The 14,676-nt window shown below is 38.0% G+C and overlaps 1 protein-coding gene and 1 long non-coding RNA gene across 7 annotated transcripts in view; both read right to left on the minus strand.

The window, feature by feature from the left end:
- The window catches only part of LOC148726432 (elongation factor G, mitochondrial-like), an 89,518-nt gene that overhangs the window by 13,211 nt on the left and 61,631 nt on the right, over nt 1-14,676 (minus strand). For 4 of the 6 annotated variants that reach the window (XM_088727376.1, XM_088727377.1, XM_088727373.1 and 1 more), the window contains exons 1-7: nt 6,211-6,283; nt 5,509-5,566; nt 5,159-5,247; nt 3,862-3,938; nt 1,666-1,746; nt 822-895; nt 153-228 (exon numbers count right to left, since the gene is read on the minus strand). In XM_088727376.1, the coding sequence (XP_088583502.1) occupies nt 153-228; nt 822-895; nt 1,666-1,746; nt 3,862-3,938; nt 5,159-5,180 (330 nt within the window). In that variant the 5' untranslated portion in view covers nt 5,181-5,247; nt 5,509-5,566; nt 6,211-6,283. Of the gene's footprint in view, nt 1-152; nt 229-821; nt 896-1,665; nt 1,747-3,861; nt 3,939-5,158; nt 5,248-5,508; nt 5,567-6,210; nt 6,284-14,676 lie in introns of those variants that run through there. The other 2 variants (XM_088727374.1, XM_088727379.1) reach the window with 2 other exon arrangements.
- On the minus strand, nt 8,243-9,966 carry LOC148726434 (uncharacterized). Its single transcript, XR_015989175.1, has 3 exons — nt 9,730-9,966; nt 9,305-9,337; nt 8,243-8,362 (listed from the first exon to the last, which is right to left on the minus strand). It is a non-coding gene; the product is annotated as an uncharacterized LOC148726434 (long non-coding RNA).

The raw sequence follows: 14,676 nt of genomic DNA on the forward strand, positions 1-14,676 counted from the left end.
CGTCCACTCTTCCTCTAAATCGAACACGACCGGTCGAATAAACAGTCGCGCGCTTTTATAGTTCACTCACTCTCATAACACGCTTGCACTGCAGGCTGTAAATTATTTATTCCAAAGAAGTTGTTTATACACAAAAATCTTCATCATCTCACCTCAAGCTTGAAAGCCAGACCCACAAAAGGGTGAGAAGAATTCCTATCACTGCTCATCTCCACTTGCTCCCCAACACTAAAATAAAAAATCTACGTTTTAGAGTTTATTCTAGAAATGGACCACTTTCATAATTGGCTGCCGGATTAATATTCTTTTGTTTAAATTTAAATTAGCCCTTCTGGCCTCGTTCTCCAGTACAAAATTCAATTCAAAAGAATATACTATCTCAAGCGAGGCCAGAAGGGCTAATTTAAATCTAAACAAAAGAATATTAATCCGGCAGTCATTTATGAAAGTGGTCTATAATGCCCGAATGTGGCGCAAATAGGCCCCCTTCAATAATTTTAGGGGGGGGGGGGTCATCACGCGAACACCCACCGCTAAAGCCTATCTATGACGTATCGCTAATATTTTCATCTACATTATTTTCTGGTTTCCTGATCCTGACATAAACCCATACTCCAAATTCCTTTGAATTTGCAGAGACGTGAAACAGACTTGTTGAGAAACAAGAAGCATTCCTTTCATAGGCACCTGGGTCTTGAAAAAAAATCATTTCTTCTAAACGCAGCTGTCCAAAATTTTCTTAACAAGTTTTACGTCATCTCTACATCAACGTATACCTAAAAATGATATCTATATTGCAGCACATAATTTTAACCTCTTACTTTTCAGCATCCAAGGCAAAATTTGTCACCTCAAAAGGTTCAGGCAGGTAATCCACAACACCATCAAGGAGAGGCTGACGGATAGAAAAAGCATTTTTACTACAAGAAGACCTGTAAGCGCGTCGAATATATACACCTTATTACATGGTTTAACATATAATACGCTCGGATATTTTACGAGTTGCGCAGTATTTTTCCTAGCCACAAAGGGGCGAGGAAACAAAAAAAGGATGGGCAAAATGTCCGCTGGTATCATTATATGTTAAACCATCGAATAAGGGATTTATTATTCCACTGTTGTTTCCTTTTCTAGCATTTGGCTCCTTGTTTGCGAAATACATCCTACGGCCTTATCTGTGCCTAGTATCGACCGCCTGCGCGAAAAACGCAAACAACACGAACGAAACCATTAAAGTGTTCTTTATGACCGACAAAAAAAAAAGCTTTAAAGTTCGTTTCTCTGAAAGTCAAGACTAAAAAACGAAAGAGCCAAAATAAGAGTTTGGATCCTTCAAAGTGGCCAGTTTAACACGGTGGCATATTTTCTTCGTCCTCATGACTTTATTTGGCAAAATTAAATAATGGTGGAACAAGAATAAGCAGGAACATTTAGGGTCCTGCTTTTGTTTTGTGTGTTCTCTATGTGTGTTTTCTGTGTATTCCTTTCACCTTTGGTAGATGTAATTTGTTTACTTCACTTTTCATGAGTATCAACACTGTTGGGTCTCACCGAGTAACACTTTTTTTTCCTTGCTAATCCCGGATTTACAAGGAGGGGCCCTTCTTGTGAAAAAATAAAGGAATGTCTCATCCTTTTTTAACCATTTATCTAGCACAGACCCACCTGGACCCCTTTGTTTTTTAGAGCAGATCCAACGAAAACTGGAGTAAAGCTTCTCTTTATGGTCGCTCGGCGAATGGCAGCCTAGGACAGTAAAAATTCATTCGGAAGTGAATGTCTAATAGGGTGTTTGTTGTGTGAGTCTAAAGCTACCCAACAGTATCATCAAGTTAGATTCAGCTGAAGTTACAGGTACCTTAAGCAAGTACAGGTTGCCCTAAAAACAGACGAACCACTTTCAAAGCACTGTTAAAAATTTCAGTTTTCAAATTTCCAAACACTGCCTCTGCTCCATTTGGCACAGTTCTTTCCTTAACCATTGTAAGTTTTCAAAAGTTGGAAGGCAATCATTTAAAAGCAAGCAATGAAGTGAAAACAGAACCTGAAATTTTAAAGGTGTAGAGTTGTAAAAATTTTAACAATTAACTAGAACCAAGAGGTCATGTGTTAGCCCGGTTTCCATTCGCAAGTTATCTGCTCACACAGTACTAGTGCCCAGGAACAAAAACGGTTGTCACGGTACTGTTCGCACCCGATTTGCCTTTAATCTACCGCTTATAAGCGAATCTAATTATACCAAATTACCGCATACATGCTGATAAAGTAGGACCTATTTACCTACTGAGATTAGATTACCGAGAACAAAACAAAGGCCAAAACAAAACAAAACAAAGGAAAATAAAACAAAGGAAATGATTTCAGAATGTTCTTCTGTTCTTCAGTAATCTTCACGCGTGGAATTTTATCCATGATCTCTTTTTACCAGATGTAAAAGCGATGAATTTTCCTCTTTTGCTTGAACCTTGCCACATGTCAAGTGCGACTGCGATACCGAAAACATTCTGAAATCATTTCCTTTGTTTTGTTTTCCTTTGTTTTGTTTTGGCCTTTGTTTTGTTCTCAGTAGGTAAATAGGTCCTACTTTATCAGCATGTATGCGGTAATTTGGTATAATTAGATTCGCTTATAAGCGGTAGATTAAGGGCGAATCGGGTGCTGTTCGGCATCTCACATCATTTAATGTTTTAATTAGAGTTTATAACAGCCTTATTCAACCACATTTTGATTATTGTAACGTAGTGTGGGGAAACTGTAACAAAGGCCTTTCTGAAAAACTGCAAAGGCTGCAAAATCGGGCAGCTCGCATTCTAATGTCAGCGAGCTATGATAGTAATGTAAAGTCTGTTTACGAGCCTAATGGCCCATTAGGCTAGTGCTTAACTCCGGTTTCTGTAGCATGAAACGACTAGGAGTATTTCTACTTCCCCCTGGATGGGATGCTAGCCCCAGCATTAAATTGCCAGTACCCATTTATACACTTGGGTGAAGAGAGGTACTCTTATAGAAAAGTGTCTTGCCTAAGAACACACTAGTAATTTGGATGATTTGTTACGGGCGCTAGGGTTGCGAAGACTCTATTATCAAAGATTGGGACAGAAATCTATCCTAATGTATAAAACATTACATGGTATGACACCTGATTATCTGAGATCAAGATTTGTATATCGTGACAGATGAAATGCTTATCGTTTAAGGAATACAGAAAACAAATAAGTTCTTCCACAACCTCGAACTGACTATCTCAAGAGAAGTTTTTTATACAGCGGAGCTCAATTGTGGAACAACTTACCTGTAGACCTAAGACAAGCGTCTTCGCTGACTGATTTCAAATCTAAATTAAGTCACCACAGTTTAAAGTAAGATCTTAATTCTAAGTAAATTTTAGACATGGCCTCCATGAAAAGCAGAATTTTCTTTATTTATTTCATTAATTTGAATTGTTATTATCAAATTATTATTGTAGTTAGATAGATAGATTTCTAGTATAGAATTAACTAAATCAACTGATGGAAAAACCGTGTATAAATAAAGTTATCCTATCCTATCCTGTTAGGTAAACGTGTTAAAATGATGGGGGGGCGGGGGGCCTTCCATGGCACAGCTCCTGAACCACGATAGGTACTAGCGATAATTAGTGGCTTTTTCTTCCAGAAAAATGTTGCATGTGTAACAGCACTACTAGTTTTCAAAGAATTTATACAATTTCAACTTTGCATTTCAACATCTTTGCAAAAAATATCCTAAAACCAATCAAAATGCAGGTATAACTCAGCTAATTATAAGAGAGAGGAAGTCTGTCAAAATAAACAGCTTTATCCATCCATCCATACACCAGACATAATATTTTTTAATACCTACAATTAATTGTTCTTCTGTTGGTGGTATCTCCTCCAGAAACATCTCCCCAAGTGTGTCATCCACATCCGCCACAGTTTCTGATGAATACAAACCCCGGCATTTAAAAGACTGTAAAAACAGCATCATGCAGAATGCTACAAACTCTTTTTTTACTGCACTTTAGGTAAAAAAACGGGGGCTGTAATGTTGCTATGGTAACCTAACACTACAGAAGTAACAAAGAGAACTTGTTAGAAAATGATTTGGCATGTTTTGATTAAATTTTAGAAGAAACAAAATGTATTGATCCATCAAAAAAATTTGTTACAAAATTATATAGAACCACCCTAGGCTCTCGTTTGTAGCTGAGGGCCTGGACATAAAGGACTATGAAAACCCACTAAAATTTGGTTAAAAAAGAGCGTTTTCAGCCTTTTGGATGCAAAGCATAGATTTTTAAATTGCAAAGCATCCATGCTTGGTGATACATCTATGTAAATCCTTGCCTGAAAATCAAGGACTGAGTATTTCATGTATCATAACAATGTTACCTTGTGACACCTGGTTAATATTACTTTACTCAGACTGTTGCAAGTAACCATTAAAAAAAAATACTAATTAAAAGAAAAAGAATTTTTTATGGGAGTTGCAATTTTCTCATTCCTGTCAAACGACACTTCTCCTACACAGTCATTTCTCAACTTATAATATTCTGTACTGCTAATTAACAAATGGTAAACACCACAGCTTACAGTATTGAGTTATACATGTACACAGGAGGTTGTTAAGCATGAAAGAAGCGTAAGAGTCAAGCAAAGCAATAGCCGAGTGCAACTCTAGCTTCTTGAGTGCTTAGCAAACCTCCCAAGTGCATCGATCCATGACTCAAGGATGTACACTGTGGCATTTTCCATTTGTTTTATAATATAACATTAATACATTGTAGTAAAAGAGTTTTCTTTTATTCAACAAATCTTACGTGACCAGAAAAAACAAGCACACGTGCTAAAGTAGTCTTAACAATTGCTCACGTCAGCAGAGTACACCCACAGGTAAATGGTGGACGCTGAATTGACCAATCAGAACATGCACTTTACTTTGGTTATGTTATAATTATTGTCAATAATTATTTACTGATTGCTCCTTTTCAACTGGCTAACATCCTGAGAATGGAAAAGTACTGTCATGAAAGCTTGATAATTATGTAGCAAGAGCTGAGAACCTGGAATGAAGTAGCCACAGCTGTGGGAGATACAGAGCAGCCTGTAGAAAGACAGCAAGATGCCTTACTCTTTACTAAGGAGATAACAAAACCAACCTGCACCCCTCCAACAGCACATAACACCAGAATGGCACCATCAAGAACTCTCAAGGCTCTCTCCACTTCTACTGTAAAATCCACATGTCCTGATAAATGAAAAAATAAATTGTCAGCAAAGTTATCAAAATTCAATACTCTAACTTAACACTTCCACATCATAACTACAGGTACATTTGTATGTGATGACAGTTCAAAAGTTTATCCTTTCTGACCAAGGTAGGATTCTCTGTGACAAAGCTGCAACAAGTTCTGGAAAGCACCTTAGGAAATGGATAAAGTACAGGACATGTACTATTATGGGGAACTTGCAAACTGATGTTAGGGTGTAAAGCATCAACAGGACTCACCTGGTGTGTCAATGATGTTGATATTTGTATCTTTCCAGTTAACATATGTTGCTGCAGACTAAGATAAATATTTTAGAGATATATGTATTCAGTTATATCAACAAGTACACGAAAATATAAAAATAATATCACTTCTATAAACAGATGGTAACAAAACAACAGAACTTGTGCTGTATCTAAAAAATATTATCTTCACTACGCTTTGCAAACATTCCAATCACAAAAAATTTAAGATGCTGCAATGTTGCTACCACAATCATGTATATCATCTCCCAATTGTACATTCATATGATTTTTGTTTCTAGAAGTCCTACAGCAAAAAAAACGACCTTGAATTCAACGTTCTTGGGGGTTGTAAAACGATTAAAAAGGATCTCTCCATAGCCAGGCTCCATATTCGACTGTGGTTCTGTGAAGATCAACTATTTGATGCCACAGTAATAAACATTATTTAGTCACCAATGAAAGTAATGCCTAAAAAAATTCAGGACTGTACAGGATTTGAACCCATAACCTTTGCAATACCGGTGCAGTGCTCTACCAAATGAGCTAACAACAAGCCAACTGGGAGCAGGTCATTTTGTTGGTTTCTAATAAACCCTTGAGTAATGAATGAATGACTGTGACTATATGAACATTATTATTTATTTACATATATTTGAACTGCAGATTAATAAATAACAATTACTTCTTAATATCTACCTGTATGGTTATTCCTCGCTGTCGTTCCAAATCCATGGAGTCCATAGTGGCCCCTACATTGTCTTTACCTCGCACCTGGTTAGAAAATGAGGATCAATACCAACAACAAAATCCGATCCATTTAATACATCAACATTATCTTTCTTGAGCAAAGAAACTGTTTCTCTTCAATAAATCATTAGAAACCTGAGATATACTGCATTACAGTTCATCAACTACAGTAAGATTCTGTATCTTGTATTTTCTCATTTGCTTGTCATAATTATGTAGTCTGGTCGTGCTGGTGAGAGTTGAGCCCTGGAAAGGATTGTTGTTGGTAGCAATGACTCTAGCCTGCAGTGCCGGCGAATTTTGGGCGCACGAGTGCACATTTTTGTATTAGGCCGCCATCTTAGATTTGGTAACTGTGGAGGATTGGGGCGAGGAAATATTTGCCGAGGGAGTAGGTGTCAAGTGGAAAAATGGGCAACGGGGGAGAGGGAGGGGAAGGAAAAAATACTTTTAAGATGGCGGCCTAATACGAAAATGTGCACTCGTGCGCCCAAAATACGCCGGCACTGCAGGCTACAATGACTCATGTTTTGAAAACATCAGCAGAAGCCATAATCGTTTGACTCTGGTGATGACTTCCACAAAGGTTGTCTGTTGGAAACATGGAGATGCCCCACACCAGAGCAATTTTGTAATCTTTTGAAACCAGATACTTCTTTTGTCTGTACAGTTATTACTTGATTGATGGACACATGACGTTGACTACAATGATTGCATGTGCATTAGACTTTGATCAGTCCTTTTTTCAAAGAGAAGACAAAGACAAGGTTGTGTTTACAAAGTTAGTAGGTTTACGATACCAGGTAAATTTTGTTATATATTAGGACGATTCAATTAAAAGAATCAATCGCAAATTCAACAAGACTTGAAGTTTTACAACACAGGGATGCAGCTAAAGTTTTTAATAGGCCGAAATCTAGGAATGATAGGCCTTTGGCATGCGGTACCTGGGGGGTCCAGGGGCATGTCCCCCCGGGAAATTTTGAAAATGCATACTCGCAGAGATGCATTTCCTTGATTTTGGGGGCAAAATCAAGGGCATTCATTATTTCCCATACATGAACTACAAATGCCGCTGGCCATTGGGCCTGCAAAATAGACGATGTGATGCGAATGATGCGATTATCACACTGAATGAAGTGTTTACAATTCTTTCAGTTCAGGTAAGACAGCAATAAAGGTGTAAAAAAACGAAATAAATAGATACCAATCTTCTGACAACATTTAAAATCATTTTGGAGAAAGAAGTAGTACTTTACAACCGAAAAAATCGCATTCACGGCTGGGTAATTTTCTCGGCTTCCGGCTATTATCTACATCCCTGCAACATTGTCCAATTTTTTTGTCACTGCATCTAACAACAGGTCCTCCTCTATAATAATTTGGATATATCAACTAAGTTGAAATGGTAAATTGGCCACTGTAACGATTACAAAAGCTGACGTTTCAAGCGTTAGCCCTTCGTCGGAGCGAATAGAGGAATTGTGGGTTGTGTGTGCTTTTAAAGGCAGAAAATGGAGCTACGTTATTCGTGGGAACATAGCAACGAGAAAAACAAGAATAAATTAGAGGAATGAAAAGCATTCGTTGATCCCTGTGGGATTTAGACTGCCAGTTTGAAAGATGAGGTTTTGTTCAAGGTCCTTCTCCAGACTCATCTAACCCCAAAAATCAGATAGAATGATCATATATCATACATGTAACTACAGCTCATAACACTTTTGCTACTAAGAAAATACAGGTGTCTGACTGCACCGTCTGAGTCAAAAAAAATTTTGACCAATGTGATGACAAAATATTGTTGGTGATAAGAGGACAGAGCACGTTACTCCTTATTGATTTGTTAAATTATGTTCAAGCAAACCAATTTTCTCAATTTATTCTCACCTCATGCATTTGACTGATTCTTCCAGTGTAAAACAACAGTCTTTCTGTCAGTGTGGTTTTTCCAGAGTCAATATGGGCAGAGATACCAATATTTCTAATTTTTGACACATCCTTCAATCAAAATAAAGGAGAGATTGCTGTTTTTAATGCACGAAGCCAAGGCCATGAATGTTGAAAAAGCACCCATCCAGAAATAAATAATTCCACAAGGGGCCTGCATGTATAAAAGTAATGAACACTGCAGAAAAATCAAGGCTTTCCCTAGGTAACCAAGGTTCTTGCTAAAGATTTTCATAGGAGGTAAAAAATAAGAAATAGTAGGTAACTTTGTTACCTTCCCCCATGCTGGGGTGTGTGGGTCGCACAGGCCTCCATTAGGGTCTAGGGGTAGGTTTTCCATGTGTGGATGCCATGTTGCTAACTGCGACATTTCTCCAAAAATGCTGGGCTTTTTCACTTAACCGTGAGAAGAATGGAATGGAAAACATGGTGGAGGCCATTTCATGAGGTGACTGCGAGGGATGAGTTTGGTCGAAAAGGCAGGATTTCTTTAACATAATTATGGTGTATTTTCAAACCAGTAACATGTGATAGATATCTTCACAACATTGGTTGGAAGGAGGAAATAGATATTTTTCCAAAAAAAAATTAAAAAAAAAAAATCATTGGATAACTTCAGTAAACATTTCAGTCCCAGGTCTCAGTGAAATAGCTGGTAACATTTACTTGAACAGCTGGTAAAAATAACCAGTTACCAGCTCTCAACATGAACCCTGAGTAACATAGTAGCAGAAAATACAGAGGTAAACTCAGAAAAACCACCAGGATTTCTTCAAAGGCAGGAGGGAGTCACACTGCGTCAAACAGAGGGCACACAACAAAATGTTATGTTGACTGTGACCCTGTGTTTTACTCTGTGTGACAAAAAGAGGCTTACAGAGGTGGGGTGGGGAAGTTCACAGCCACCCAGAGACCTCCCCCCCAGCTACATTCTCAAAAGTATCGGGATAATATCACTATTCACGTGGGAATAAAAGACAAGGTAGAAGAGGTGGACAAAAATTAACATCGGTGGACATTTAATTTAGTTAAAAACTGTTTACATTCTCCGAGGAGGTTGTGTACCTCAAATAATATTAAAGTTATGGGCACTTACCGTTACTCCAGACGCGAAAAAACGAACCTTAACCTACAAAAAAATAAGAGTCTGTTTGTAAGATTCAAGATAAATTAAGAACGAAAGATAAGTACAACAAGGTCAAATCAAGTACTGCAGTACAAATAAATGCAGCTTTTACTCCCTTGGATATTGTATCGAACTCGATCTGGAATTAGTCTTTCCTTATAGATATCAAAATACAAGAATGACAATTAAAAATGATATTATTCCTTTGATTTCTGATTCTATCGTTACTTCGATCCCAAAACTTCCAAAACCTCTCATGTAAAACAAATCGTATTGTTCGAGAAAGACGTGCGATTATGTAATTAAGCTTTTCACTTCGAGATTGAGAATTCTCGTTTCGTTAAAATTCATTAAAACTAATATAACGGTTCGAACACCAAGGTTAAAAATCTTACATTACGAAAAAGAAGGTGAAGTCCAGATCGCTGGATCAACAGTGTCGTTAAACCCATTTCTCGAGCTAAAGCATTACAGTCCGTATGTTTCAGGGAATTCTTCTAAGCAGCTTTCACCAGGCGCACGTGAACCAGTGAGCGCATGATCAAACAATACCTACTGCTGCTGACCAGTTTCGTGGAAAAATGAGTAAGCAATCTCCAAAGACAGTATGTTCTACTGCAGTGGCTTGGTTGCTAAGGGATCGGTCATTATTTATTCCCTGAGGGGTGGGGTGGGGTGGAGTAATTGGGGAGATGAAAAGATTTTGATTGTTCCAGAATGAAATTTGTCTGTGCCCCATGGAAAAATGTACTCGAACGAAAACTTACAAATAACTTACTATAAAGACATATATTTACCTTACAGTGGATAACTTTACAGGCATTTAAAAAAAAGACAGGACACTGCTTCTTATAGAGTAGACATAAACATTGATCCACAGGACTACATTTCTACACAAACCCCATGAAATAACTCGACATAATTTACGTAACATTACGCAACGATATAAACATGAACCGCAGGTACACATCGCCGCCCAGGTGACAACTAATGAAACGTACAAACACGTTAACTAACAAATTAACATGTAAAAATAATACACAAGAAACAACAAGTGTGAGAGTAAAGTGTCATGTCTTGCACAAAAACACAAACATATTGACACGGCTAGGTTTAGAACCCAGACCTCTATACCCGGGGTTTAGTGTACTAACCATCAGGCTACTGAGACTCACTCTTTGTTTTTCTCAGCTCTGTAATATTCATAAGTTCCTCTTTTCCCCACGCCGCCCCCCCTCCCCGTTGTCATTGGCATTAAATCGGCATTAATTCATCTATAGTCCCCCGATATCTCCTTTCATAATTCCTTTGTTAGAAGGCGCAGAGAGGTGACAAGACATTGTTTCTCTTCGTTAGCAATTCGAAGCTCTCCTCCATATTACCGGTTTTGAAATTTTGCAAACTAAAGATCTTCCTGACTAATTAATTTCACTTCCTATTGTTGTCAGCGATTGTTTGGCCATGAAGCTGACTGTTTCAGGTAAAATAATCCATTCGCTTTTGCAAGATGGTTAACCATTGAAGAGGCTGTCTCTCTTATTTCCACCCGGTCAATTTCGCGCCAAAAATAATTTTGACTGAAACTCCAGCTGTCACCTGAAAGACTTAACTTAGGACAGAGCCAATTAAAACTAGATTTGATTTGATTCGAAATAGATTTCTGACTGCATTAGGGGCCCTAATTATTTCCCAATCCGTAGGGTCCGTTGCAACGTCTCAAAAATTGAATAACAGGCATCCTTTGTAACATTGTAAGACATCTGATTCACGTAGTTAAGCCACGAAATTTGAATAAGATTACTTAAAAACCTATGTAGTTTGGCAAGAAAGTTAGAATTTCCCTCTCGATAAATTTGAAAGGGCGAGTTTGAACATATTTTGATCCCTATAAATCGTTATCGGCCGATGGCCGTAAATAACCTTGATTTGGACGTGAAGTTTTGGGATTTGGGACCTGATTGACAATTCTATTCGACACAGCTGTTAAGTTTAGACCTTTATAGGTAAACATATGCAAAACCCCTGTTCGTTTTCGACTTTTCAAAAGTTATGAGCGTTTTAATCAGCACATGTACGAGTATTTTCAATGGGTAATGCGGACCTCTCTGAAAGCAGCATCCCTGGTAACTTCAAATTCTAACTAATTGACAGGGAAATGTGTATCAGCTGGAGGGGAGAATTAACGATCAGATCTTGGGAGTTACAGGGTTAAGAGACAAGAGGAACAATACATGAGCAGGGTGGAAGGGAGGGGTGAGGTGGTCTCAACGTGTCCGTTGGAGAAATTAACTATGGGTTTTATTTGTATTTGCATGTGTCAGGTGCTAAGTCACTGGAAACGAACAAAAAGCCAGGCGCGTAAAAAAGGGGAAAAAAAAAAAAACAGCGGGAAACAGTGGCTTTCATTTATTGTCAGGGATATGGGGATATGTAGTTTAAATACAATGCTGGGCGTCTGATTTTCTTAAAAACAAGTCACTACTCACAAAAACAACAACTCTCCAAAAACACTCCGTCAAACAACGGTGTATACAAAACAAAAACAAACTTTTAAAAGCCTAAGATCATGTCTTGTGTACTAAATTGGCTAAGTTCACCCACTGAAAAGATATACTCGTAATCTAACAACAACAAACATATGAAATATATGTATGAACTGCGGTTATGAAACGTATATGTGCACGATCCTTCGCAGTAAAGCACTATTTGAGAAATAGTGAAAATCAGACCTGAAAAAAATTTCAGGCCTGTACGGGATTCGAACCACTGACCTCTGCGATACTAGTGCAGCGCTCTACCAATTGAGCTAACAAGCCAACTGGGAGCAGGCCATCAAATTAATTCGACATAAACCCGTAGATGATAAATCAAACAACAACAAACATATGAAATATATGTATGAACTGCGGTTATGAAACGTATATGTGCACGATCCTTTGCAGTAAAGCACTATTTGAGCAATAGTGAAAATCAGACCTGAAAAAAATACTCGTAATCTATCGTCCACAGTAAGTTCGGAATCGAGCAAGTACAAAATTTACATTGTAAATACATGTCAGAAGCTTTGACGTTAGACGCTCTCCTCAGCTCGTAATGGCCTACCTCAATTTAATCCCAATCGCCTGTTTGATATTGCAAGAAGTGATTAACCCGTAGCTTCTCCCCATTATATTCATACATTATCCAGCAGACTGGTAATAAGAGTTTAATACCTGGTAGTGCGCATCTAACATCAAATTCTCGTAACTAATTAGCAAGGAAATGCGTAAAACCTAGAGGAGAGAATTTACAATCAGATCTTAAGAGTAAAAAGGTTGAGGTAATTAAACCAACAAACTTAAAGAATGTGCTTAGGAACTACCCCCGTCTATTTGTCATCTTTTGAATTTATCTCTCGTAACTGGTGAACTCCCTGTTGAATGGAAAAACCCTTTAGATACAATGAAATATATGAAGTTCATATATTTTGAACTGCGGTATTAGATACGTATGATGCACGATCCTCGCAGTAGATAGCGCTATTTAAGCAATAGCGAGAATCTGACTGTTTTAAATTCCATGAGAGCAAGAATTTACTTATTTTTATGAAAATTCGTACTAACAGGACGATTGCAAAACGTTTTAACAAAGCAGTGACTGTTGTCTTCCTAATAACTGTAAACAAGGCTCTAGTTAGATGCCTGCGCTGTTACTCTTCGAGCTCAATTTTTGGTAGATTATCAAAGCAGCTCAAACTATCTCAAATTGATTCCACACACGAAAAAAAAAAAAAAAAAAAAAACCAACCAAACAAATCCCTGCAAACTTGACTAAGTTGAAAGAAAATAGAAGATTAACCAGATCCAAGAACATTCCACAAGTCTCCTATATCCAGCCAGTCAATCGAAAGAGTTTGGTTCTCAGTACATCAACGCTTAAATTAATTGTTTATAACATGTCGTTTGGCTCCAGTGAGCGATTATTCCCAAATTTCGCAATGGAGAAGATAAACGAAAACAGTTCCGCCCAAAAAGCGAAGGTAAAGAAGTGTCAAGATAGCACTTACCTTTCTCAAATTAAGTCGTTCCGTACTGATGCGGAACTCGTAAACCACTGAGTTCTACAACTTTAGGAAGCTCATGTTCTGATAAAACAAATCTTAACTCGACAATTTACAATTTGACTGACACAGTCATTAATTAGTCTTGCTGATAGTTAGACGAAAGTCCTACTGCAAGTTGCTTCCTTCCTCAGAGATGAAACCGAAGGCTTGATGAAGAAGTTAGTAATACTCCAAGAAACCTGCTTAGTTTCCGCGTAGTGATCGAGAGAAAGAAACAAAGCATTGCGTCTCCAGCTTATTTTAAGTGGCACGCTATCATGCGAGGAACTCACGCGGACCAAATCTCTGACTCTATCAGTGTGCGTGACACTTGAATAATAATCATATAAATCGATTTCAAACAAGACTGGCTCTGTAAATCTTAGAGTGGTATGATGCATAAATTCTTGAGAGCGTTTGTCGTGAAACTTGTACTGTCCAATAATTGTACCTCGGAGATAAGTGGAGATCCCAGCACGGTGCATTGGAAGGACGTGGCTGTGATAAAAAAAAAATAACAAAACAAAACAAAATAAAAAAACTTAAATGCTTTCGCGTGCACCGCGGTGACAATGTTGGTGACAGTAGATCTTCGTGTCAAATTAGTCTGTAACTGTGAGTTATCAAAGTTTCAAAAATGATCAGCAAGAAAAAGACTGAAAACAATTTATGATAACAGAAATGCATTCTACCCGATCCTCTGTCACGTGACGTGATTAAAGGCAAATATTAAGGGTTTTCACGCATGGCAGAGATTCACGTGCGCACATGTCAGACCTGGAGGATAACATGGATTTAAGGTACACTGATCAAGTTGTTTGTGGACAATTCAACCACGACAATGAAAAAAGAGGGCAATTTTAAAGAAATTTGCTTTTATCAACTGATTTAATAATGCAAATTCGCCACTGTTAAGAGTTTCCAAACATGACCTTTCGGGCGCGGGAACGTAAAATTAAGATTGAATAATATGTCATGAAGGAAGCGCTGTCTCGAGCGTTTCACTTTAAGCTTTTACATAATCTCTCTTTCATCTCTCCTCTGATGAATTTGTGATTACAGTTACACCATAACACAGATGACCACATGTTTTAATTGGATGCTGATTTTGCTGGATATTGTGTTATGCCTCGTTCTTCAAAGCCTCCCGACACGTGAAAATGAGGTGAACAGGTAGTTTGTAGTTGATCCGTGTTTCAGTTGCACAGACGCTTGAACAGGCAAGCGTTACCTGACAGAAATACCCCCTCTCTCCCACCAC

Source organism: Stylophora pistillata, chromosome 7 (assembly GCF_964205215.1).
Source record: "Stylophora pistillata chromosome 7, jaStyPist1.2, whole genome shotgun sequence".
NCBI lineage: Eukaryota > Metazoa > Cnidaria > Anthozoa > Scleractinia > Pocilloporidae > Stylophora > Stylophora pistillata.